We start from the raw sequence: 27,942 nt of genomic DNA, 5'->3' as shown, positions 1-27,942 counted from the left end.
GCCGTCTGAATGTTTTCATTCCTCTGAATATTCTTTAAAACTGATTCTAACCGAGATTGAAGTTACAAGTGGTTGGCCGCGCTGCAATGAATTAAGTAAACTTTGGAACCTAGTTAACCAGTTTACAAACTTATGTTTCCAGTTCCATTATCGATTACTCGACGAGCAAAGATCCGTTATGGAAGGGGATTTTCTACGCTTGCCTCTACGGTTTGGCTGGTCTTGCGCAATCATTGTTGCAAGAAGGCAGTGCCATTTTTCACATCAAACTAGGACTGAGACTCAAATCCGCCACCATGCACGTTCTGTACAAAAAAGTAAGTTAGTGTTATCGTGATAGCGGAACGATAGCTTATTAATGAGATTCGTCGAAGCAGACGTTTCGTTTGACGAGCAGCGATCGACGTGACCTGACAATGGGCGAAATACTAAACACGATGTACGTTGACACGAACAGATTCCAAATTCTGTCGCCACAACTGGGCCTCCTGTGGTCGGTCCCGGTACAATTAGTACTTTGCTTCGCCTTCATGTATCAAGAACTGGGCTATTCAGCCTTTGCTGGCATCATACCTATTGTCATTCTTCTTCCACTGAACTATCTCAGCACCAAGAAATTCAAAGAATTGCAGGTAAATTTTATACAACTAAAGTAATTTGTAAAATCGTCTTTTATATTCAGGGGAAGAAAAAACCAAAATGCCTCAGGATATCATAGAGCACTTAACTAGCATTCGAATAAACCAACTCCTCAAACTTGTTCCGTTCTATATAGTAATCACAGTGCCAACAGTAGAGAGAGGAAACTCGCGCTTAGTACAGTCAGTGAAGAAAAGAAATGTAGAAGGATTGTGTGGGTTGAACTTGTATTCTACTCGGAAAGCATGCACAGTGGGAGAAAGATGGTCTAATGCTAGTCATTTGATTTCTTCTGGTTACGAGAGTTACTACTTCCATATTGAGTTACTACTTATTGCTCTCTCTCTCTAACACAAATTTCAAACAAGAGCGGAGGGTAAAGCGGTAGTGGGCCTTGATTATAGTACCTATAATCGCGAAGAGCAGACAGTATTTCTCAAGGTTTCTTGTAAATACCTACGTTCTTCGAAATCGCGTGTTAGCTACGTCAACCGAATTATATATTTTTCAACAATATCACGACCGGCGGAGTTTCTGTGAACGATTCATTTAATTATGTCGTTTATTAGATTGAGCTGATGAAACTGAAGGACAGCAGAATGAAACAGATGAGTGAAATTTTGAACGGAATCCGTGTCTTGAAGTTTTACGCCTGGGAGAGATCATTCCAGAGAATAGTTATTGAAATCAGGAACAAAGAAATTGCACTCATGAAGAAACAAGATATCTTCCGAGGAATAAATGGATTCATATCTGCTCTCATACCCGTTTTGGTACGAATATAAAAAATTAATGGAAGTGGATTATTTTTATTGTGTTAGATAATTTTTACTTTGTGTTTATTATCGAATGTAGGACATAATCCCCCATCAGAGACGAAATAGACATAATCCCTTCACGTAGGCGACAAAATCCCCCGGACAATTTCCCCCCGAATAGATTTCGAGGACAAATTCCCCCGGCCCCAGGTCAAATTCCACCCAGCCCCAGGTCAAATTCCCCCCAGCCCAAGGACAAATCCCCCCCAAGCTGTGATTGATAGGGAGGGAAATCTCTATTATAAGAGGTATATAAAATTAAGAACAATATTTTGCAAAATGATGTAATGTTATATCGGATGTAAAGTTATTTATAAAATATTATTAACCTAACTCTAACCTAAAATAATCCAACCCAACCTAACCTAAAATAATCCAACCCAACCTAACCTAAAATAATCCAACCCAACCTAACCTATTCCAACCTAACCTAACCTAACCTAACCCCATCTAACCTAACCAAACCCAATTTAACCAAGCCCAACCAAACGCAACCTAAACTAACCCAACCGAACCCGAAAAAAATTAAAGTATTGACAAACTGATCGTAAACATTGAATTTCATTGACATCACCAATTAACAATTACAAAGCAAAAATTGTTTCATATTTGCAAATTTTCACCATATTTAGGCTAATAACTTTTACGTAAACCTATTTTTTCCCTAAAACTGAATGAAGGTCAACAAATTGATTAGAAATAAGTCAAATTAATGATATTTACTTACCTTCAGGTCATCGAACCCACCATCTTTCACTCAGCTGTTCAACGCCTTAAGGTACCTTCGCAAACGAGCGTAAAAGGAAAACTGAAAGCTGTAGCTGAAGCAGATTGAAGTGTTCAGTTTCAGCGTGGCCTTTTGCATACTAGAATAACGCAGATTTGTTTTAATGGTTGTGCAAACAGGCGCCGAATCCCATTTTTAGCTTATATCTGTTTCAATTAGATATTCCAGTTTCCTCTTGGGGCCACGTGATATATGTTGACCAACTAAGAGTTAATTTAGGAAACCCACATCCGATTTACGTCATTTTATTATCTTGTCGTTTTGTTTACTCTTCAATTTAGTCTATATTTAGTTAGTAGAGCTATTTTTTCGCCATGGGTTGTGGAAAAATGGGGAAAAAATTAATCGAGGGAGTTAGACAATTTCCAAGTATAGAATATGGAATAAATTTGATAAAAAACGTAAAGATAAACAAGCTGTAGACGAGAGTTGGACCTAGGTCTATACAACGACAAACATAGTATAGTCATTGCACCTTAATGTTATTGCCAATCTGGGCGCAGGAGGTGTGGGTTCCCGTGATGTGGGATACTTTTTCAATGAGTTCTGAACCATTGCTAAAAGCTTGTCAATTGTATGGGACACATCCTTGCGTGATTGCGAAAGTACCCAGGATCGTGTTTCTTCATTGCTTCTAGCTAAACGAAAGTAATATGTGCATACATGTATGCATTTACAAAACCTTGCATAGTAGAGAATATATTATATAGTATGGAAATCCACTTCTTTTTTTGTATTTCGTTAAGTGGGATGAACCCACCAACGAGAACTGTTCCTAATTTTCAATGTTTTTAATACAGTGCGTTTCTTTTTAAAAGGAACGTTAACATTAACAAAAGCATATCTCTTGCAATAGCCATGTTTACAAACTATGTTCTTAAACTAGATGGCGCGTTGGAAGACAAACTTTAATATTCTTGGAATTAATTAAGTGCGCCTATGCGATAGGTGTAGGGATTCTAGGGAACAATCAGAAACGGATTTCCGATTCTGAAGCACAAAGCTGAACTCGAAAGCAGAAAGTGCACAATCAGTTTAAGCTTCTGTACAGCCAATTCCGCTCGTTTGCGAAGGTACCTTTATCCATTATGCTACCAGATCGCTGAGGCCTCTAGTGTTTTTGATAATTTTGATATTGTATTTTTACGACCTTTTTATTATACCATAGGAAAATAATTTAAGGATCCTATAAGTATGAAATTTAGGCCATGTAAACAGCATTTTCTTTCATTGAAATTTGTAAAAAGTTTCTAATACCACCTATTAAGAATATATGGCGTTAAAAAAGAAGAAATATTTATTTAGAAAATTTTAAAATTTTATATTGTAATTAAATTGTTGAAGGTCTAGAAGTTATTATTATTAATTATATTTAGAACTAATTTAAGTGCATGTCAAAAATATCATAATAAATTAATAGATGGCGCGAGATTTTGAGAGACCGAGGGTAGCGCCAACACTTGTACGAGGTTAGGAGTGCCTTGTGTCTCTACGGGCACGACCACATTTCCCCGGCCCATCGTGCTTTTCGCGGACACCTTCGGTGGCGGCAGTCGTTTTGCCCCCCTTTTACTCGTAGTACCAAAACTTCTCCCACGGGACGTAAAAGCGTAAGTGCCCCAAATTTGGAAGCAAATGCTGTAGTATGAAAATGTACTACGTTTCATACTTATTTTCTTATGATTATATACTGTCGGGAATTATTACCGGAAGATTTTGTCTAGAGCAGGGGGATTTTGTCTAGAGCGTGGTGGGATTATGTCAAGAGCGTGGGGGGATTTTGTCTAGAGCGTGGGAGGATTTTGTACTCTTTCCTTGGATGGAGGGAAAATGACCGAGGGATTTTGTCATTAGAGAGGGGGGATTTTGTTCGTTTTCAAAAATGGGGGGAGCATGACCTGGGGTCTTTTGTCTTGGGTGCTATTTAGTCCGTATACTGTTATTATCGATAATGGGGGCACATTAAGCTGTAGAGATTTCAGCTCCGTGTCAGTTTCTTCTCCAAGCGTTTTCACTCGACTCAAAAAGGTAGACGACCCTGAAATCTCTACACTTTTGCAATCTCAAGAAAGGCGATGACTCCACTCTCAGCGATGAAATAACTATACAGCTTCCGGGTTTACTTAATCTGTTACCTCCATATTAATTTTCAGTTCCTACAAATATTGTTTCTAAAATTTCAGATTACAACACCGTGTTTCGCCATGTTCGTATTAATTGACGACGATAACGTTCTCACCTCGAGGAAAGCTTTCGTGTCCTTTCAGTTGGTACGATTAATAGCGACGTCAATGCTTACGTTTCCGACTTTAATAAATATCCTCGTTATGGTAAGAACGGTGTCAGGGAGGGTCAAAATATAAATCTACAATTTGCTTCATTAACTAAATATATCAACTGTTAATCGGTAGTGAAAGATTTGAATGTTCCTAGATTTTTGAAAGGTTTTAAATTATTTGGGGTGTTTTGGTACATAATATTTAGACTTTCACAAGGAGAATAATGTAAGATCAAGGTCATATCTCATCAGTAGCGTCGCTAGGGTTTGAAATTTGGGGGGGCTAAATCTGGGCAAACTATTTTAAAGATATTATAAGAATTTAATATAAACAAGATGGCTTAAGGGCTGTGACTTAATAGTAGCCACATTATTATCTATTTAATTAGCACATAAATAAAAAGAAAAAAATTCAAAGACCCTAAGCAAAAAATCAGAAGTGTCCGACCCCACAGTGGTAGCGTGTCTTACTGCTGCGCCAGCCAGCCGGGTTCAATTCCCGGGTGCGGTGTGAAAATTTTTTAATTAAAATAAAATCTCTAACTGAGCTCAGCTACCACAATTGGTTCCATTTAAGCTAAAATCTGACGATAACGAAAGCGAAAACCCCGGCCAGTACTACTACGGCTCGGGTCAAACTAAGATCCTATCGTATACTACGATGTGGCTAAAAATTGCATAATGGGTTCTTTGGAAAATGTGTAGACCTTTTAAACTATCCGTAAATTTGTGTCAAAGAGAAATTATTCGTATTTTAAAGATGTACAACCTTTTATTGATAAGGACTACGGAACCAGGGATAGATAGACTTTTTTAAGACGGAATAAACAATGTTTGGCCTTTACTTCAGTCCGACTCATAGACGAGTATATAGTCCCTTCCTTCAACACGTAACCAAAAAATTAAATTATCTTATTGGCTCACAAAAACTACGTATTGGTGACGTTGCTGACAAGGAGGGCCAAAAATACGTAATTCCTGTTTAGCTCTGTCGCTATGACTACGACCCCTCTTGCGTTGTACCATAGCCCACTCGATCACGCGCGTCACGACGCAAGCTGCTCGCGCTATAGCTTTGGAGCGCGGATCGAGTGGGCTATGGTTGTACAGATAAGCGTCTTCGCAGGGGTTCAAAATGGAGCCGTCTAAATGCAAGGGTCCGGTAATTATTCGGGAATTGTTTTTAATAGCAATTAAGAAGGTAGTTAGTGAATTTGGTGCCGGTGTTTTGGATTTGGAGTACATCTGTAAGGGTGAAAAGTGTTCGCTAATTCTTTCTTAAGCCAATCATTTCTACTATCCTCATGATTTTGTAAACGAATTTGATGAAGTTAACCAAGGCTTAGTGAATGGTCAGGAGTTTTTTGAGCTTAGTGTTTGGTTAAAACCTGTTCGTGCTGTAATATCTATGAAGACTTTTACTCAATTCTAACTCACTTTTAATTTTCTTGGGTCTTCCTAGTTTTTTTTTCAGTTGCAAGCCCTATGTCTTGTGTAACTTCCATTTTTAAACAATGTTATTTCAAAAATTACAATCCGAGCGCATTCCAACTTGGCAGACGAAGGGGCAGACGACGTTTATTTGACCCGGATATACATACAACGCCATAACAAAAATAAGACCCGCCTCTTCTTTCATACCCCTCCGTCACGGGTAAGGGGATCGTGGACTAGGACGCGCACCCGACATAACCCTGTTACCCATTCCGTCTTAAAAAAGTCTATCTATCCCTGACGGAACCGATTATAAAGGATTTTCACTTGTCTTAGGTTTATTTTTAGTTTTGGTTAGCTTATAGTCCACACTATTGGGAAAGAACATGAAACATTTTACTTGTTTCCATCTGTTTTTTTTAGTGTTGTAAATTTTCCGGAAAAATAAAACGCGGAAAATTTTCCGCGAAGAGGAAAATTTTCCGCTAATCGGAAAAATATAAAACTAGCAATTAAGTGAGCTTTGAGCCAATTTATCAACCTTTTGAAGATATTTCGATAGCTTCTTCAGTTTTGTTGTCCTGAGTTCGAAATTAATATAATAGATACATTTCAAAATAGAAACTGCAGCCTTTTTATATAATTGAATTACGAATTTAACTAATTACACCTCGCTGACTTACCAAATGTAGTTGCATATCATGAGATGACTCATTTTTCGTGCAGTTAATTTTAAAACTTTTCAATACAAGATGGGAAACACTTTTTGCACATACCAGATGAAAAGTGGCGTTTCATCCACGTTGCGTTATTTGCATAACATTGTTTACAATATATACATTCTCTAGTTATTTTGCCATCTTTAGTAGATTTATTAAAGTACCGCCAAATATTAGTGGTTGATTTTCCCATAATTTGTGACTTTAAACAGGGTTAACAAACAATTCTTCTCCCTCCGAATTCACCGAAAACAAAATAATGAATGTTTTGAAAAGAAAAGCAATTGAAAAATTTTAAAGTTTCAACTTTTTAATTTAGAAACCGGTAGCGGAAAAATACGGAAAATTTTCCGGAAAAATATAGCTCGGTCATTTTCCGGAAAATTTTCCGACTTACAACCCTAGTTTTTTTCTTCAAAATTTTACTGTTTGATATTGAAAATGTTTTATATATTGCTACAGAATTTTAGGTTGCTAACAGCAATTTTTGGTAGGGTTTACGGATTATTTTGGGGGGGCTAAGTTTGGAATTTGGGGGGGGGGCTATAGCCCCCCCCCCCAAAAAGGCCTAGCGACGCCACTGTATCTCATACTTTTTACCGTAGCCTCTTGTTATGAAAATTGTGACGTTGAGATTTTTTATGTTTCCAAGGGAGCTCGGGTGAATGGAGAGAAAAATTTCTAAAATCTCGGCCAAGACCGAGTACGAGCTTCTGAACCAGCCCTCCACAGCGGTGGAGAGTGAAGTAAAACAGGCGGGGCTAATTTTTAGCCCCAGTTAGTTCAAGCATGGAGGGTTCATCCATGTCGACGATGTTTTCGATTTTTACGGCGACGGCGTATCGTACTATCCTTTGGCCTTCTATTATTTTTCTAAAGACGGTATTTAATTAAACATAATGGATAAACTAGAAGCCTTAGATAACGAGATTAAAGATAAAGCAAAATTCGAAATTCAAATTATAAAAACCCATTTAAGAAAGTGAAACCTTTTGGCCGTAACAAACCCCCAATCCAAAAATTGAAGTCTCGTGCGTTTCAGAGAGGGGGATAATATTTTTAGGGGGACCCAGTTTTCCGTGGCAAACTTTAGTTGGGTCGGAGAAAATATGTTAGGAGAGAAAAACTTTGCTTGTTCAACTGCTGTTTACTCTACAGTAAACACGTTCGGCCTTGCATTGGGATGTTAACTTTTATGAACACTCGTGACGAGACGTTCGTCAGCGAGAACCTGACTTGAAGAAATATCTCCTTGATGTTGATTATCTCCTTGTGAAACTTTTGATAGTATGTATCATTCGATTGTCATCGTCCTACTGAAAAAAGAAAGGTTCAAAATTATAGCATTAATAACGGTAACTAATTTCATGTTTTACTAGATAACATTTTCACGACAAAGAGGTATTGTATTTTGAAAAAGAATCGTAGACAATTTTCATATTGACCTTCCCTATAGTTAAAGCATCTCAAAATTATGCAAATCCTCCTAGTAATTCTTTACAGACACACGTCTCGGTAAGAGGAATTGCAAACTTGTTGAATCGTGGAGAAACCAAGCCTTACGTGGAGAAAATATCAAGCGACGCCAAAAATGGTATGTTAACTAATAACGGACTTGAAAAAACGAGAAGGTCGGTTGTTAATTCCGTCAGGTATTTAAATTAACCAATTGTGGTCAAAAGGTGGAAGCGCGAACTTGAGCCTTGAGAAAGAGACCATTAAAGTAACTCTTTAAAACTTGAACAACAAACGGAAAATATCCTCCAATAATTATCAGGTTTATTCTTAATGGTAGCTTTACACTGCTGTCCAAAGGAATTTTAGAAGTAGACCCCGCAAACACTCAACTATCCCCTTATTTTTAAAATAGTCAAATAAACATATCGTTCTTAAAGAGGACTCACAATTGGTAAATTTTGACCAATTTTAACAACAATTTATTTCTTTTAAAAAATTTCAGCAATTGAGATTCATAAGGGAAAGTTTCATTGGAATTTGGAAGACGAAGCAGCAGCGTCTCTTCAGTACATCAATTTGAAAGTTTCACGCGGCTCGTTAGTGGCCGTGGTGGGTCCAGTGGGCTGTGGAAAATCTTCCCTCTTGTCTGCTCTAGTTTCCGAGATGCAGAAGGTGGAGGGGGAGGTGAGAGTGATCGGGAGGGTGGGATACGTCACTCAACAACCCTGGATCCAGAACGCCTCACTCAAACAGAACATACTCTTCGTCGACGAAATGGACCAGGAAAGATACAGTAAAGTGATAAGCGCATGTGCACTACATCCGGACCTCGACCAGCTACCCGCTGACGATGAAACGGAGATCGGAGAAAGAGTATGTATTGTCATAAAAAGATAATCTTCTTCTTTAAGGGAACATTATTAGTTCTTTCATGGAACGCCTCCTACCCCCTTCCTTAACATGAGCACCGAAGAGAGATCGGGCGTCTAAAATCCACAGGAGAGACTTTTATTTCCCTAGTAGTAACGCCACCGCCCACCAAGTCACAAACCGCTTAAAAGAGCAGTGCATGGGGTGGGTGGACTCATCCTTCACTAAAACGTCCTTGGATACGCTAATAAGCATGAATGATGTCGCGCTTCCATACGCTTAAAAAAGAAAGTGGATGTTATCGAACACATGCCCGAGGAACACCATTCATATTAGTTCTTTTTCTCGAGATGTGGAAAAAGACTGAAAAATATAACGCGCTGTACTCGAAAAACGTGGCGTTGCAACGTTTCATTCTTAGTACCATATGGCTACTTTCCATAGAAATGTGTTCGTTTACTTATTTTACACGATAGGGAATCAACTTGAGTGGTGGTCAGAAGCAAAGGGTTAACGTTGCCAGAGCAATTTATCGCAATGACGATGTTTACCTCTTTGATGACCCTTTGGGGGCAGTTGACTCACACGTGGCCAAACATCTCTTCAACGAAGTCATCGGACCAAAGGGATTACTTCGAACGAAAGTAAATAAGGCTTTTCTTATACTTACTACGAAAGCTCAAAGCTTCCATTAATGAGTGCTCAACGTGTTGTTTCGGTTAAATGCCGGTAGTAGTTACCGGAAGTAATAGGTGTCTTTACTGTGAAATAAACGGACATTTTAATTTAAATACGTGCAATTTCAAAAATTTATCAAAATACGTTGATGCTGTAAGTGATTAGCTATCGCAAAACAACCCTTTAGAGTCGCTCGCTTTTGAAAGTTGCTTCTGTTTGGTAGTTACTTGCTCGCGCGACAAATATAAATAAAATGTTTTTCAGACGAGAGTTTTGGTGACACACAATTTGAACTTCCTCCGAGAAGTGGACGAGATCTTCTTCATGAACAACGGACGAATCATCGAGAGGGGAAGCTATGACGAAATCATGAATCGTCAGGGAATGGCCAGAGATTACTTCGCACAACACATGAGCGACGAAAATAAAGAAGAACCGTCGTGAGTAAATTTCGAGCTATATCTACATAACTGTCACTCGTTCGACGGCCATGTGGCGTGTACTGTTTGTAGAGATAATCCTTACTAGAAATTTTTTGAATAAAACCTTTCAAGTTTAACCATGGAGGCTTATTTTAAGAGGAGCAGTAAGCACTAGCCTTCCACTGTACAATTTGTCTCTCCACGCTTCTCGATCAGCTCGAGCGACTGGCCGAGTAGACAAGGTCGGGGCCATAAAATTTCATATTTGAGGTGTTTATGAGGTTTCCGCCATAATTTTGGGCAGTTGTTTTGTCAATGTTACGACGCACGATCTCCGATAGTGAAAGTTAGCCACTGACAAAAGGCACACGCGAGTTACCGACAGGACATGGAAGCGCCAACAGAAATACCTCTCGTAAAAACTGCATTAGTAGAGCGGTTTTTTTCGAAATTGACCTTGAATTGCACCTGTGATTGGTTCTGGCTAGTTTACTGCTCTTCTTAAGATACAGAACACGCTTTGGTAATTTATGAATTTTGGTAATTAAATTTTTGTAGTACGTTACATAACAAAGTTGAGAGATTTCATCTCGCCTCGAAAGGAAAAGTGTCAGATGAAGATGAGGCAAAACTCATGACCAAAGAGACGCTCAAAGAAGGAAACGTATGTGGTCTTTCATATATTAGGAGAGTTTGTACTTTAATTGTATCGTGAGAAGTAAAACTCTCTGCACAAATTTTTCCTCTTGATAATGACTTTTCAGATATCCGTATCACAATTCAAACAATATTTTAAGGCCTATGGTATAACATGGTGGGCTATATTCGCAGTAACAGCTGCCAGTACTGTTGTACTTAATTTCGCGACAATGCACTGGTTATCTCTTTGGTGCGCGGACTCCAAGGGAGATTTTAAAGCAAACCCAAACCTAAAGGCAACTCGTATAGCGGTCTTAGTTGTTCTTGGGCTGAGCCAAGCATTTGCGGGGTTTCTTAACGTAATTAGCAACGCCTTTCGCTGTCTAAGAGCGGCAAACTGGCTACATGGGAAAATGCTCTACAGCGTATCGCGTTCTCCTATGTCCTTCTTCGACACGACTCCCGTTGGAAGGATACTCAATCGTTTCTCCCAAGATATCGACGCCCTCGACCAGCAATTACCCGGAATGTTAAGTCTTACTCATTTTGGATTGATGTTTTTACTTATTTACCCGTTAGGAATTACAATGTATTTACCATTATTCATAATTCCCTGCATTGTTGTTGCCGTTGGATACCTTTCACTTCAGGTAGGAATTTGATTTCCGTCTCCATTCATAAGTAATTATTCAGTATCACTCTTAACTTTTAATTGTCGTGGTTAAACACGGAATTCGTATCTAGTGATGGATAGCCGCTTTTGATCTTCAATAATCTACTAGTTGACTTGAAGCAATTCAACTAATTTTATTGAAAATTATAAAACATAAAAAAATGTCAGGATTATTATCGACATTTCCTAAAGTTAACCGATATTGTATGAGATTTTGTTTTTAAGAAAGTTTTACTAAGCGTAGAAAAGCCCTGATGGCGAAGGGAAAGAGGTGTTGGGCAAAGACTGTCCTAACTGAGAATTCATCAACCATCACTTCCCCCACGAAATTATAATAGCTACAAATCTTTGAAATATTGAACTGCTTAAAGTGTTTTGGCACTAACATATTTTATTGCAAAATGTTGTAGAAGGCACTCAAGTCTTACTCGAGGCGTACTCACTCCCACTCTTGTGGGGGAGTACTTCGTAATATTGCTTTTAAACTGAAGAATGTGCAATGTCTTTGCAGCGTTTCTTGATGTCTAGCAATCGTCAATTCAAGCGGATAACAAGCTTGAGAAATTCCTTCTTGTTTTCGCATGTGGGTGGGTCAGCGGCTGGCAGCACTGTCATCAGGGCGTGTGGCGCCGTAAAGAATTTCGAAAAACATTTCCTGAAACTGATCGACGAATGCACTGGCGCTAACTACATGATGAACATGGCGCAAAGGTATCTCGTTCACTGAATTTTGGAATTGCGTCATTTAAGCCGCTCTTTTATTTGTCTTTGCTTTTTGTGGAGACGAAGAAAAACAGGCATTGCAAGTCGCTACTCATTCCTCCTATTCAATAAAATGCAATTTCTTTACAGATGGCTGACATTACGCTACAATATTTTGGGCAATTGCTTGATGTTTTGTACCGCAATTTTCATAATTATGAACAAAGGGACTCTGTCAGCTGATTTTGTAGGATTGATCTTGTCTAATGCCGATCGGGTAAGTGCTACTAATTAAGACGAAGCGAGTAAATATAAATCTTTTCCACAAGCTAAAATTTCTGCTGGTTTTCCGTTTAACTCTTTAAACGTTGCTAAAGTGTGGTGTAACAAAATGGTCATATAGTTACTGAATTAACAAAGAGTGTCTCGAGATGGAATTGTATCAGAACTTCAGAAGTAAATAGATTATAAACAAGAAGTTAATAAATCCCCGGCATGGGCGCGTTATGAAAGTTGAGATTCCCGCTCCTATTCCGCGGCAGCGCACAAATGGCGTAGCACCTAGCGAACCACTTGACATGTACCTAACGTATCTAGTGTCCCGCCGCTCAGACAAAGTAGTGCGGGTTGTTGAAGGTTTAATCGACGCGCATGCGTTCTAAAGGTAATTTCAATCAGCTGTCTGCTGTGAGACTATAACAGTATAGCCCAGGACTAGTTCAAAATCTGTGAAGACTACATGTGATTGCCTATGAATGTGATAAAATAGTAAAATGAAAAATGGATAAGGAATATGATTATGACGAATTCGTGAAACAAAAAGATGAACGTAAAACAATACTACAATGTTGGGAGAGCCAAGGACGTTTGAAAACTTTTGTTTGCAACATGATGGAAGAGTATGCGGTATTATGGTATTATTAGTAGGTTTCAGATAAAAATTGCACTGGGTCGATACCGAAGGCGAAACTAAAATCGTTTATTACGCGGCATTATGAAACTAATTACAGTTTTAGACTTTAGTATTTTAATATAATTTACCATAATTCAGCAATTACCCGCACTACTACGGCGCAATTTTCCATCACGTAAGCGCGGCTACCAATGATATTGCCCTAAATCTACTCCCATGATGCTCAGTAATTTGTACTGCTTTCCAATATCTCTTGTCGCTTCTATGACGTCATGCGAGCATCCTATTGGTTACAAGCAAGCCACGTGATACTCGATACTCATTTTACATAGCATGCAGGCGGGAAGGTATGATTGACTTAAAGCTATTAACTTTTTGATATCTATTTACTTTTGATTGTATACAGTGGGAGAATGATATAGCCAGAAGTAAGATGAGACTGGAAGTATCGAGTTAACCAAATTCTTCACTTGGCGAAAGTGAATATTCTTGATAACACACCAACGGTTGTCCCTCTGGTAGCGGTTTCTGAATTTTCCCTCCAAAACCTGAGACGCTCGCGGCGGTAGACAGCCGAACTAGATTCAAGCACAGGCGTCCGTGTTTCGCGGCTTTAGGTTGAGGGGAAGGGGGTAAAAAATGTTTTTTGAACTCGACCAATTTTTTTCTCTCTAGTGTAGGAAGCGGCATAAAATCCTCAAATTTGTTCACTAGTGCCAGGATCTACTACCAATGCTAGAGCTCTTTACTTCTAGTCTCATCTTACTTCTGATATAGTGAAGCAAATGTATCACTGAAATCAAGTTTTGGGACGATGTAATTTTAGGTTAGGCTAGAGATACACCTATAGCTGCGATCCTTTTTTTAGAAAAGTAGCTAGTTTGGCCATCATTCTACTACGTTTACAAGAAAACGTTTAATAGTCGTTTCATGACGTGGCATTGACAAATCCTTTTTATTTTTGCACACGACATCATACATGGCGTTAGCAAAAATAATACTCTATACGGAAAATTTGACGAGGGGTAAGCGACTCTGTAATAAAGTCTTTCTGAGGGTGTACGAAGGGAAGCGTATTACGCCGTATTCGTATAACGCGGAAATACACTCGGGATTACTTTTTACAATTTTTATTTCAATATTCTGAGAGAGCGGTAGAATGGGAGTTTTTCTCTATTTTACTCATTTTGTCGCCACCGTTTTGAAATGAAATATTCGTTGGTTACATTTGGGAACGGTTTTATATCAAAATATAAACCTTTTTCTAGGAACAAATTTAAGGTTTTTGACAAAAGTGTTGTTTAATAAGCAAAGTCTTCGAGCCTATTGAATTTTGGATGTTATTATTATGAAAGACTAGATTTTGAAGTTATATATACTGTCTAGTGACACTTCCGATTTAATGTTATAAACAGACTAGCATCGTAAGCCGATATCGTAAATTAACCGATGTCAATATCAAAGCTTAACTGAAATACCGATACCAATTTTTTTAACTCATTAATCTGAAATAACAATATAATCTGCTAATGAATTCGAAGCGAGTAAAGCATATTCTCTGCTGGTTTTTCATTTAACCCTTTATATATTGAAGGTTTTTATTAGCGAGAAAGTGAATCGTGGCTAAACTGGGATAATACAAAAAGTACCAATAGTTATACAGAATAAAAAGAGTATCTTCGTCTTATCTCTTTTAACGTTATTATATTCTTTAAATAATCTAATTGACTAAGAAGAATTTTCCCTGAATTTTGAAAGGAAAGTGCGCAGGCTTTTGTCACGTTTAGCAATACAAATACACTATACTAATTTAATATTTTGAATTAACAGCTTCTCCAATATCTAAAAGTCTTTGTCACTTCCGCTACGGCTTTGGAATCAAATATAGTCTCTATAGAAAGAGTTGACGAATACTGCCGTTTGGAGTCTGAGGCCGAGTGCGAGAAACCAGAATGTCAACCGCCTGCTGACTGGCCTCAACGAGGACAAATTATATTCCACAACTACAGCACCAGATACCGAGAAGGAATGAATTTGGTTTTGAAGGACATAAATGTCAGGATTGAAGCTGGGGAGAAGGTGGGCGTGGTTGGGCGGACGGGCGCAGGAAAGTCGTCACTGACGCTAGCGCTCTTCCGTCTCATCGAGGGGGTACGAGGTCAGATCGTCATAGACGGGGTGGTGGTGGAGAAATTGGGCTTGTCCTATTTGAGGTCGAGGCTGACCATTATCCCCCAAGAGCCCATTCTCTTCTCGGGAACACTCAGACTCAACCTGGACCCCTTTGGTGAACAAGATGACCAGCGACTGTGGGCCGCCCTGGAACATTCGCACCTGAAGTCCTTCGTGGCGTCACTCGAGCAGGGACTGGATTACCCCGTGACCGAAGGAGGACAGAACCTGAGCGTCGGGCAGCGTCAATTGGTCTGCTTGGCTCGCGCCTTATTGAGGAACACCAAGATCTTGATCTTGGACGAAGCGACTGCCTCGGTCGACATGGATACCGACGATCTCATTCAAGAGACCGTCAAGAAAGAATTCGCCGACTGCACCATCATCACCATCGCGCACAGAATAAACACCATCTTGGACTACGACAAGTTAGTTTAACAACCTATTAAATTAGCATAAAATTATTGACGAATTTTTTGTCATTTAACTTTTCCTAGGGTGATGGTTCTCGATCAAGGTCGAGTTACAGAATTCGACTCTCCACGTGTTCTTTTGAAAAATGTGCAATCAATGTTCTACAATTTAGCCAAAGATGCCAAAATACTCTAGATCAGCTTTATTTTAACCATTGCTTTCAGTATATTATCAGTCTAAGCAATAACCTTATCATTTTATATTATTATTATTATCATACACACAATAGAGTTCTCTGTTAATTTATAGTTCTTCTCCTCCCTAGAGCTCGGCATTATCTATCCATTATCCACGTTTATTTATCTTTATCCATAGTCGAAAATTATCCACAGAACTTACATGTTAAATCGTATTATAATCCACAAATTTGCTTATAAATAATCGGTTATCCACCAATTTGTGGATAATGGATAGAAAATGCCGAGCTCTACTCCTCCCCGAATCCTCCATCGTAGAGGCATATATACATTTTGGTAAGCTACAGCGCCCCCTTTGCGGTGATGGTATTTTTTAGTGTAGTATTTTGGATATAGTGCGATTCATTGCTCATTATTATTTATCTGTTTACAAGATTAATATACTAAAAGAACCAGTTTTTCAAGAACATTTAATTGAGTTACACAAAATTTTACATTGAATAGAATGTCAATTGAAAAATATACACTGTTATTGTTAAGATGTTTGTACGAAGGGATCTGTGATCAAGTAACACCCTAATCAACACAAATATTGACTTTTTATTAAACACCTTACTTAAGTACTTTTTAACCGTTGCCTACGGGATTAGAATTAAGGCCAGTTCAAGCTTGGCTGAAGGTGGGGGACTTTAACCTATCGGGAAGAATCGTTCTTTGATATATTTCCTCGCGTGCTGGCGCTCTTAGCTATCCTTCTTTAAAGGGGTCATTCATAAAATTAAATTTGCTTTGGTTCATTGAGGTTTTAAGAATTTTATTATTGTTCTTAGATTTTATCTTGCATAACTATATTGCAGACATGTAGATGTATTCTGATTTAAATAACACGAAATTTAAGTATAACAATTTTACTGGTGAATCGACAATCGTACACAGCGCGAGAACAAAAGCCGAATAGCTTTCTAGGCAACGAACGCCAACCGAAATTTCTGTTTGAAAGGCCCCCAAACACCACCCTCTACTTTTTTTAAAACGGTTTTACATTCTATTCGTCTCTTTATAGTTAACACACATATGTTGGGGAAAGCAGTCAAAACGGGTGAGAAGAGGATAGGAAAAAAATCCACCCCTTCAGCTTCGGGCGTGTTGCTTCAAGTCAGTCTGCCTGTAGCGCGTGACTACGCGACGGCTCGGCGGGAAAAAAATTCAAATCGTAGCGTCGCGTCACCGAAGGGATAGCTAAGAGCGCACCTAGCGGATATTAAAGGCGAACTAAAATGTTAGAAATACAGTCTGAAAACCCTACGGAGAACTGGCCTTAATTCTAATCCCGTAGTCCCGTAGGCAACGTTTTAACATAAACAAGTTGGGAAAACAAAGAAATTACCTCTCCGAGTGAAGAAGACTACTTACAAACTTATTTACCAAGATATGGCATTATTTCTCTCTCCCTCGCTCTCTCTTTTCTTCACACGTCACTCCGAGAGGTGAAAATGATGAATTATACTGGTTACCATACTATTTGGTGATTAAGTACAAATATTGGCAAGGATTTTAAACATACTATTTGGTGAATATGAACAAATATTGGCAAGGATTTTAAACATACTATTTGGTGAATATGAACAAATATTGGCAAGATTTTTAAAAATAAAATTTTTATGCGATTATCAATAAAATACCACACTTCATACGAATTATACAGGAAGAAATACTGATTTTAGTTAAAGTACCAAAATATTACTAAAAACACTACTTCAAATATTACTAAAAACACTACTTCAAATATTACTAAAAACACTACTTCAAATATTACTAAAAACACTACTTCAAATATTACTAAAAACACTACTTCAAATATTACTAAAAACACTACTTCAAATATTACTAAAAACACTACTTCAAATATTACTAAAAACACTACTTCAAATATTACTAAAAACACTACTTCAAATATTACTAAAACACTAATTCAAATATTACTAAAAACACTAATTAAAATATTACTAAAAACACTAATTCAAATATTACTAAAAACACTACTTCAAATATTACTAAAAACACTACTTCAAATATTACTAAAAACACTACTTCAAATATTACTAAAAACACTACTTCAAATATTACTAAAAACACTACTTCAAATATTACTAAAAACACTACTTCAAATATTACTAAAAACACTAATTCAAATATTACTAAAAACACTAATTCAAATATTACTAAAAACACTAATTCAAATATTACTAAAAACACTAATTCAAATATTACTAAAAACACTAATTCAAATATTACTAAAAACACTAATTCAAATATTACTAAAAACACTAATTCAAATATTACTAAAAACACTAATTCAAATATTACTAAAAACACTAATTCAAATATTACTAAAAACACTAATTCAAATATTACTAAAAACACTAATTCAAATATTACTAAAAACACTAATTCAAATATTACTAAAAGCACTAATTCAAATATTACTAAAAACACTAATTCAAGTATTACTAAAAACACTAATTCAAATATTACTAAAAACACTAATTCAAATATTACTAAAAACACTAATTCAAATATTACTAAAAACACTAATTCAAATATTACTAAAAACACTAATTCAAATATTACTAAAAACACTAATTCAAATATTACTAAAAACACTAATTCAAATATTACTAAAAACACTAATTCAAATATTACTAAAAACACTAATTCAAATATTACTAAAAACACTAATTCAAATATTACTAAAAACACTAATTAAAATATTACTAAAAACACTAATTAAAATATTACTAAAAACACTAATTCAAATATTACTAAAAACACTAATTAAAATATTACTCAAAACACTAATTCAAATATTACTAAAAACACTAATTCAAATATTACTAAAAACACTAATTCAAATATTACTAAAAACACTAATTCAAATATTACTAAAAACACTAATTCAAATATTACTAAAAACACTAATTCAAATATTACTAAAAACACTAATTCAAATATTACTAAAAACACTAATTCAAATATTACTAAAAACACTAATTCAAATATTACTAAAAACACTAATTAAAATATTACTAAAAACACTAATTCAAATATTACTAAAAACACTAATTAAAATATTACTAAAAACACTAATTCAAATATTACTAAAAACACTAATTCAAATATTACTAAAAACACTAATTCAAATATTACTAAAAACACTAATTCAAATATTACTAAAAACACTAATTCAAATATTACTAAAAACACTAATTCAAATATTACTAAAAACACTAATTCAAATATTACTAAAAACACTAATTCAAATATTACTAAAAACACTAATTCAAATATTACTAAAAACACTAATTCAAATATTACAAAAAACACTAATTCAAATATTACTAAAAACACTAATTCAAATATTACTAAAAACACTAATTCAAATATTACTAAAAACACTACTTCAAATATTACTAAAAACACTACTTCAAATATTACTAAAAACACTACTTCAAATATTACTAAAAACACTACTTCAAATATTACTAAAAACACTACTTCAAATATTACTAAAAACACTACTTCAAATATTACTAAAAACACTACTTCAAATATTACTAAAAACACTAATTCAAATATTACTAAAAACACTAATTCAAATATTACTAAAAACACTAATTCAAATATTACTAAAAAAACTAGTTCAAATATTACTAAAAACACTAATTCAAATATTACTAAAAACACTAATTCAAATATTACTAAAAACACTAATTCAAATATTACTAAAAACACTAATTCAAATATTACTAAAAACACTAATTCAAATATTACTAAAAACACTAATTCAAATATTACTAAAAACACTAATTCAAATATTACTAAAAACACTAATTCAAATATTACTAAAAACACTAATTCAAATATTACTAAAAGCACTAATTCAAATATTACTAAAAACACTAATTCAAGTATTACTAAAAACACTAATTCAAATATTACTAAAAACACTAATTCAAATATTACTAAAAACACTAATTCAAATATTACTAAAAACACTAATTCAAATATTACTAAAAACACTAATTCAAATATTACTAAAAACACTAATTCAAATATTACTAAAAACACTAATTCAAATATTACTAAAAACACTAATTCAAATATTACTAAAAACACTAATTCAAATATTACTAAAAACACTAATTCAAATATTACTAAAAACACTAATTAAAATATTACTAAAAACACTAATTAAAATATTACTAAAAACACTAATTCAAATATTACTAAAAACACTAATTAAAATATTACTAAAAACACTAATTCAAATATTACTAAAAACACTAATTCAAATATTACTAAAAACACTAATTCAAATATTACTAAAAACACTAATTCAAATATTACTAAAAACACTAATTCAAATATTACTAAAAACACTAATTCAAATATTACTAAAAACACTAATTCAAATATTACTAAAAACACTAATTCAAATATTACTAAAAACACTAATTCAAATATTACTAAAAACACTAATTAAAATATTACTAAAAACACTAATTCAAATATTACTAAAAACACTAATTAAAATATTACTAAAAACACTAATTCAAATATTACTAAAAACACTAATTCAAATATTACTAAAAACACTAATTCAAATATTACTAAAAACACTAATTCAAATATTACTAAAAACACTAATTCAAATATTACTAAAAACACTAATTCAAATATTACTAAAAACACTAATTCAAATATTACTAAAAACACTAATTCAAATATTACTAAAAACACTAATTCAAATATTACTAAAAACACTAATTCAAATATTACTAAAAACACTAATTCAAATATTACTAAAAACACTAATTCAAATATTACTAAAAACACTAATTCAAATATTACAAAAAACACTAATTCAAATATTACTAAATACAGAAATGCGATTATATTTAAATTACGCAATAGTTACTAAAAATAAATAGTAACTAAAATACAGATACTGGAATCAAAAGTATACACACGCATTGTAACTTTTGTCAATAAAGTGTACGATTTTATTTTATAATCACGTAGAATTCTAAATTTCAGGGCTCGAATCCATAAAAAACCTGGCATAGCTTGCTACATAGAAGTCAAAACACTCACATTGAGTGGAGCCAGGAATATATTTAGTTTAAGAATTAGGAATGAAGAACGGTTAGTATTTACTTCAGTCCGACTCCTAGCCAAGTATAGAGCCCTTCCCTGCAACACGTAACGAAAAGTTAAAATTATCTTATTGGCTCACTTAAACTACGTTTTGATGACGTTTATGACGGGGACAGCGAAAAATTCGTAATTCCTTTTCACCTCTGTCGCTATGACCCTGCCTCTCTTTTCATACCCCTCCGTTCCGTGGAAGGGGGTCCGGAACTTTGACTCGCGCCCAGATTACTCTGTTCTCCATTTCTGCTTCTAAAATTGAATATATCTCTGGTGAACCCTAATGCCTTGGGTATTTGCCCCTCTTATTCTCTTTAAAGGTATCATTTAGTGTAAAGCACTTTGTAATTTCCCCTCTCTTTCTCTTTAATGTGTCTGTTACCCCAGTCCCCTTCGAATTTGCCCCTCCCTTTCTTTTTCATGTGTCAGCCGAAACTAAATCTAATTAATTTTTAATTAGGTAATTACCTTTACGACGCATACTAATTAATTATAATTACTTCTCAATTAGCAGGAAAGTATTTAAAATTCAATTACCATTTTCAACTAGTAAAAAATGCCAATTAATTAGAATTTTAATTAGCTAACTAATTAATTAGCACAGCGTTGAAATCCTAACACCGATGGAGACCAATTGGCTACGCACCTTCTATGTTTTGTCTTTCAAGGTCTGTCTACTAATTTTCGTATGCCAGTAGGTTATTTTTATACAGCAAATTTATCGGGAAAAGAGCTCTATGAACTAGCACTAAATGTAATTAAAGCTATTGAAAGTACAGGATTTGTAGTCTTGAGAATAGTAGCTGATAATGCCAGAACAAACACCGCTGCATTTAGTCATTTTGGAAATGGTACACTATCCCACTCAGTTCCTCATCCAAATGTTCCAGAAAGAAAGCTATTCATCGCATTTGATCAAAGTCATATCATAAAAAATCTCAGGAACCAGTTTCTCGCCAGGGAGTTTTTTTTTATTGCCTGCGTTATTAACTCAGAATTTATAAGGTGGCTCTATAACATTCAAAAGGGAAATCTGGTCAAGCCTGTGAGATTTTTGACAAGAAAGTTGGTTTATCCCACTAACTTTGAGAAGATGAACGTATTGAGGGCTGTGCAAATATTTTCAGAACCACTGACTGCAGCCTTAAAAACCATCCTAAAACTCCATTTATGTGATAAAGATGTCCAAAAAGATTTGGAAGTAACAATATACTTTATGGAAATGGTCTACAAGTGGTATCAATCGTTGCCTACGGAATAAGAATTATCAATCAAATTCATGACATTTCGAATCTCACGCATGAAATTCATTCAAGGAATGAAAATAAAATGCCTTTTTATAACATCAATGACGAGCGTTTGGAATGGCTTGAGTATGAGTTCCTTCCATTTATTAACCAAATCCAGGACAACGCCAGCAATCAAATGGAGAAACTGACAAAAGAAATATTCCAAGAATTGACAATTACAACCAAGTCCACAGTAGCCTTAATCAGGTATCTTCTTGAAGGTGGTGTTCACTACGTTCTGACGAGAAAGTTTTCAAGCGATATAGTTGAACTCACTTTTTGCCATATCCGTGGCTCAGGTGGCTACAATGACCAAATGGATGTCCGGCAACAGGGTTGGCAAAAATCCGGATAATTTGAATAAAATCCAGACCAATGGTTTTTATAGGATTTATCCGGATTTTAAAAAAACGAGTCATTTTAGATTTTCTTGAAGGCAAAGTACTTCTGTCTAGCTTTTTTTTTTTGAGTTTTGGGGCACTACCCTATAGTCTGGGAAATAGCACTCTTCCTCTCGTCCAAAACAAGTTTATTAATTGCTTGGACAAGTTTTTAAATTCAAACAGTGGGGGTTACTGGTCCTTGGGACCAGTTTAGTAATTCCTAATCTTTAGGAGAGCAGAGGCTGGGACCAGTCCGGAGACCAGTTTATTATTTCAAACCATTGGTGGTCACTGGTCCGAGGACTAGTTTAAAAAATTCTTATTTCCCAGACTTCTCCCCTAGCCGCGGTTTCTGTATAAAATTGTCTGCTACTTTTAACTGCTAAAATGTTTTCATGAAATCTATTTCTTTCCCGAGTGCGCGAGCCTACCACTAACAGTGGCTTAAATTCGAGTAATACTGGTAAAATATTGTAAGCTGTAACTGGACATTAACTGGTAACATAACTATTAGTTTTAGAATTTATAATAAATAATCTTTAGTTATCGCTTCATGTATTTTTGCCTTGTTTCTGGTTGTATTTTAATTATTTTTATGGCACAAAATTGATTTTCCCCCATTCATAGTTGAGCCGGATATTTTAGGTGGATTTTTTTAAGTGGATTAATCCGGATTAAACCAGGTGGTTTAAACCGGACTGGATAGGTGGTTGCCAACCCTGCTAATACCTTCTTCGCCTTGGTGGGAAGGTAAGAAACTCACCCCCCCCCCCGATATAGCTTGAACCTATTCATGTCAAACTGCCCAACAGACAGTAATCGCCTTTCGGAATCTCATACGCCCATCGGACCCCCTATCCCTTCCCAAAAAAGCTGCCCCAGGAGAAAGGACACTCGTGCTGGATATGTAAGATAATAAAAAAAGTGAAAAAAATAGGGGCTAAAAAAGCGAGCATGAGATGAAAATTTCTTTACTAGACGCCATACCGCCAGTTCTAAGCGAGACTGACAAATATTAACCTAACAGTAGAACTCGCAGCAGATAGCTTTCCTTCCTAAACTTAAGCTATCCTCTAGCACCACGCCTAAACCACCGCACGCCACCATACTTAAGGTCCATCCACACTACAGATATTTCGCACGCCTCGCACGCGTTGCCCGATCGCTAGCTTGGCGCGCTTCGCTCGCATCTCGTACACACACACGAAGTGTATTTTCCATTGTAAGGAGCGCAAGCGCCACGCCTGTTTGTTTCAACCAATGCTGGAGCTTCGAAGTCTAGTTTGCTCTTTTGCCTTTCTCAGCTTTATGTATTCTGTTGTGCACATCCTTAATTTCGGGACTAAATTACGAAAATCTCCGTCTATCTCACGGTCAGCGAATACTTCCCAAAACCCATACTCTTCTTTTATTTTTATTTTTCATATTATTTCTACGATTTATTAAAAGTAGACAAAATATCACGAGATTATTCATTTCTAAACTCTGCTTGCGGTGTGTTTCACCGATCAACGCCATCTTAAAAAGATCACGTGATTCATTGCTTCTCCTAATTGGCTGCGTAGACGCTCACGGCGCGAAAATGTTTGAAATTTCAAACAAATTTTCTTGGTGCTGCGGTACAGAGCGATCTCGCGTGCGAAGCAAATATTTTGTGTGTGAACGAGGTACGTAACTGGCGTGCGAGGCGCGCGCGCGAGCGAAACTGAAAAATACCTCTAGTGTGGACGGACCTTTTAAACACCGCACCAACGCTAAACCAAGGCACAATTGCGTGCTTCGGAGGAGGCGGAGTCTATTTATTTTTTTTTGTGACTTCAACTAGAGTTCGTTCTGGTGGAGTCACCAAATAAGTGTTTACTTTAAAAAATCGAAATCTGAATGATGGGGATGAAAAACCCCGAACACACGGTATTCCTGTCGCCATGCATTGCCAAAGCTATGCTAGAAAGACCTTGAAAAGTCGGAATAATACTCGTGCGAGGGGGGATTCTACCCCGCACGAGTAAAAACGGTATGAGAGCGGGTGCGGAAATATTTTGTCGCTCAATCGGCAACGACTTGTTTGCTGTAACCACCCACGTCATAGATAGGGGAAAAGCCTTTATTGCCACCCGACTTCTATAGTGAAAAACTGCCTTTCTCGGATAAGGTCGGTAAGCCAACCTATATAGCGAATGTACTATATAAACACACCTTGATCTACTTCTGCAATTGGCATTACTGCGGGGAATAGGTTTTTTCATATTTCAGAGAGAGCGAAAAAGGGAAAATAGCCTAAAAAGACTGCACTTAACGAAAGCGTTCATTGCTAACTTCTCTCCAATAATACCGGAGTAGCAAGGAGTTACATTTTCAATCGATTTGATTTCTTTAAGGGAAAGGTGATATATGCCATAATAATAATTTTCTTTGATTTATTGTAAATGATGCGTAAGAGATAAATTACATAACCTAGATTAACACGACTTTCAGCACAAGAGAAAATAATAAAACAAAGTTGGAAAACCAAAATAAACCTGTCCGAGCCGAGACGAATTTACTTTCTAAACACAGGTCCACCAGCCAATGAGAAAAACCGGAAATACATAGTTCAAATTGGCGAAATATTGCCAAGGTCTTTAACAATTTCCTTTGTATCCTCAATAATTCTAATGAGGACCTAAATGTATCACTGAAGGGTGTATTTAACTTTCGGCTCACTCTGAACCGTTAACACCTCCTATAAGAGAAGGCGAAACAAGGTCATTTCTAGTTTAAATCTAGGGTATCTTATTTCACAGACCCAATCGTTTCAACACTTTGGGATAGATGAAGAATTAACACCCATATTATATAATGAATATTAAAAATGCGATTACACTATATATAAATGAAGTAAAGCTGAACTAAAAAGTAAACACCAAATTTGAAATGTTAATATCGAAAGGTGTTCTTGGAATATTAAGATGAAACAGAGCTTTATAGCTACACAACTACTTAAAGAATCGTAATGCCGAAAAATATTTAAAATATTTCCATTTAATATTCTGCAAAAAGGAAATGTTATCGTTTTGTAAGAGATCTTATCATCATACTCGCTTTATATTAACTTTGATATGCGTGTAGTGTTTCGATTCAGATGCAATCTTCATTACTCGTTCTATATTAACTCTCACTTGTGTCAGTACATAGACATAAGTTTATCTTAAATAATTAATTAAATATATATGATATTAATTATTTTAATCGCCAGTAAATAACTTTAAAGATAGTTAAATCGTTTAAAATAAAGTTGTTCCTATTATCTTTCGAAACTTTGCTAATATTGACGTTTAAAGTGAAGGGTACCCCTCTTGCCCGCTTTCTTCAAATTTTGGGGTATATATACGATTCGTTTCCATTATAATAATGGATAAAAACGCATTCGCGTGAACCTATGGTGGAAGCCCTGCCATTGGGAGGCTAGACGTTTCTCGTAACCCTAGCCGATCGCCGCGTACATCTTAAACCTAACGACGATGATGGAGTAGAAGCCAATGTTACAGATTGGTGTCTATGTGGTATAGACGAAAGACCAGTAGGTGGTGGTGTTTGAAGCCAATGTTACAGATTGGTGTCTATGTGGTATAGACGAAAGACCAGTAGATGGTGGTGTTTGAAGCCAATGTTACAGATTGGTGTCTATGCGGTATAGACGAAAGACCAGTAGATGGTGGTGTTTGAAGCCATTGTCACAGATTGGTGTCTATGTGGTATAGACGAAAGACCAGTAGATGGTGGTGTTTGAAGCCAATATTACAGATTGGTGTCTATGTGGTATAGACGAAAGACGAAGAACAGAAGATGGTGGTGCTTGGAAGCCAGCAAGTACAAACTAGTGTCCAGGTGGAGTGGACGAAAACCAAAACTGGTGGTGTAGCCAGCGGAGACAAACCCAATTTCCCAAATTTCCGTGAACTGTCAATGCAGTCCGGAAATTGGGAACACGTTTGCTCCGATACGCAAACTGCGAACGCGGTCACGTGGGGTCTGACAGACACACAGACAGACACACACACAGACACGTCCAGTGTAATACCTCTCCGTGACGTCATCGTCACTCGGAGAGGTTAAAGCGGCGTTTTACGTAAATCCTGCTGTCCCGCTAAATTTGTTTCTTATTTGGCGCATTTCGGTAAAATGGGAATTTGTTTCATTGGGAAGATATCGTTCAGGACGGTGATCTCAGAACTTTTACGGTGTATTAGTTCCAAAGCGAAGCTTGGCATATTTTTTAAACCTCAGTGTTTTTTTAGGATCTCACTTTATAGAACCAGGGATAGATAGACTTTTTTAAGACGGAATGGGTAACAGGGTTATTCGGGTGCGCGTCCTAGTCCACGACCCCCTTACCCGTGACGGAGGGGGTATGAAAGAAGAGGCGGGTCTTATTTTTGTTATGGCGTTGTATGTATATCCGGGTCAAATAAACGTCGTCTGCCCCTTCGTCTGCCAAGTTGGAATGGGTTCGGATTTTAATTTTTGAAATAACATTGTTTATAAATGGAAGTTACACAAGACATAGAGCTTGCAACTGAAAAAAAAACGGGGAAGACCCAAGAAAATTAAAAGTGAGTTAGAATTGAGTAAAAGTCTTCATAGATATTACAGCACGAACAGGTTTTAACCAAACACTAAGCTCACAAAACTCCTGACCATTCACTAAGCCTTGGTTAACTTCATCAAATTCGTTTACAAAATCATGAGGATAGTAGAAATGATTGGCTTAAGAAAGAATTAGCGAACACTTTTCACCTTTACAGATGTACTCCAAATCCAAAACACCGGCACCAAATTCACTAACTACCTTCTTAATTGCTATTAAAAACAATTCCCGAATAATTACCGGACCCTCGCATTTAGACGGCTCCATTTTGAACCCCTGTGAAGACGCTTATCTGTACAACCATAGCCCACTCGATCCGCGCTCTATAGCTATAGCACGAGCAGCTTGTGTCGTGACGCGCGTGATCGAGTGGGCTATGGTACAACGCAAGAGGGGTCGTAGTCATGGCGACAGAGGTAAACAGGAATTACGTATTTTTGGCCCTCCCCGTCAGAAACGTCACCAATACGTAGTTTTTGTGAGCCAATAAGATAATTTAATTTTTTGGTTACGTGTTGAAGGAAGGGACTATATACTCGTCTATGAGTCGGACTGAAGTAAAGGCCAAACATTGTTTATTCCGTCTTAAAAAAGTCTATCTATCCCTGATAGAACTAAA

General features: G+C 36.2%; 1 protein-coding gene across 2 annotated transcripts; it reads left to right on the top strand.

Annotated features, from left to right (window-relative positions):
* Nucleotides 1–2: 2 nt before the first annotated feature.
* On the top strand, nt 3–17,125 carry LOC149708707 (ATP-binding cassette sub-family C member 3-like). Of its 2 annotated transcripts, none has more exons than XM_089864234.1 (14): nt 3–317; nt 378–632; nt 1,209–1,412; nt 4,428–4,574; nt 8,179–8,269; nt 8,636–9,006; nt 9,480–9,647; nt 9,946–10,118; nt 10,662–10,767; nt 10,868–11,392; nt 11,927–12,126; nt 12,268–12,394; nt 14,861–15,630; nt 15,700–17,125. In XM_089864234.1, exons 1-14 carry the CDS (start codon nt 297–299, stop codon nt 15,809–15,811), a joined length of 3,270 nt encoding a protein of 1,089 aa, XP_089720360.1. In that variant the 5' UTR covers nt 3–296; the 3' UTR covers nt 15,812–17,125. The 2 variants fall into 2 exon arrangements, with proteins under 2 accessions (XP_089720360.1, XP_089720359.1); XM_089864233.1 differs by having other exon boundaries at nt 4–317; nt 9,946–10,121.
* The last annotated feature ends 10,817 nt before the right edge of the window (nt 17,126–27,942 follow it).

Source organism: Phalangium opilio, unplaced genomic scaffold (genome assembly GCF_054372755.1).
Source record: "Phalangium opilio isolate 3A_F unplaced genomic scaffold, DU_Popi_V2 ptg000013l_1, whole genome shotgun sequence".
In the NCBI taxonomy this organism is placed as follows: Eukaryota; Metazoa; Arthropoda; class Arachnida; order Opiliones; family Phalangiidae; genus Phalangium; species Phalangium opilio.
Note: the sequence above shows the minus strand (reverse complement) of the source record. Positions and strands in the feature narration are given on the sequence as shown.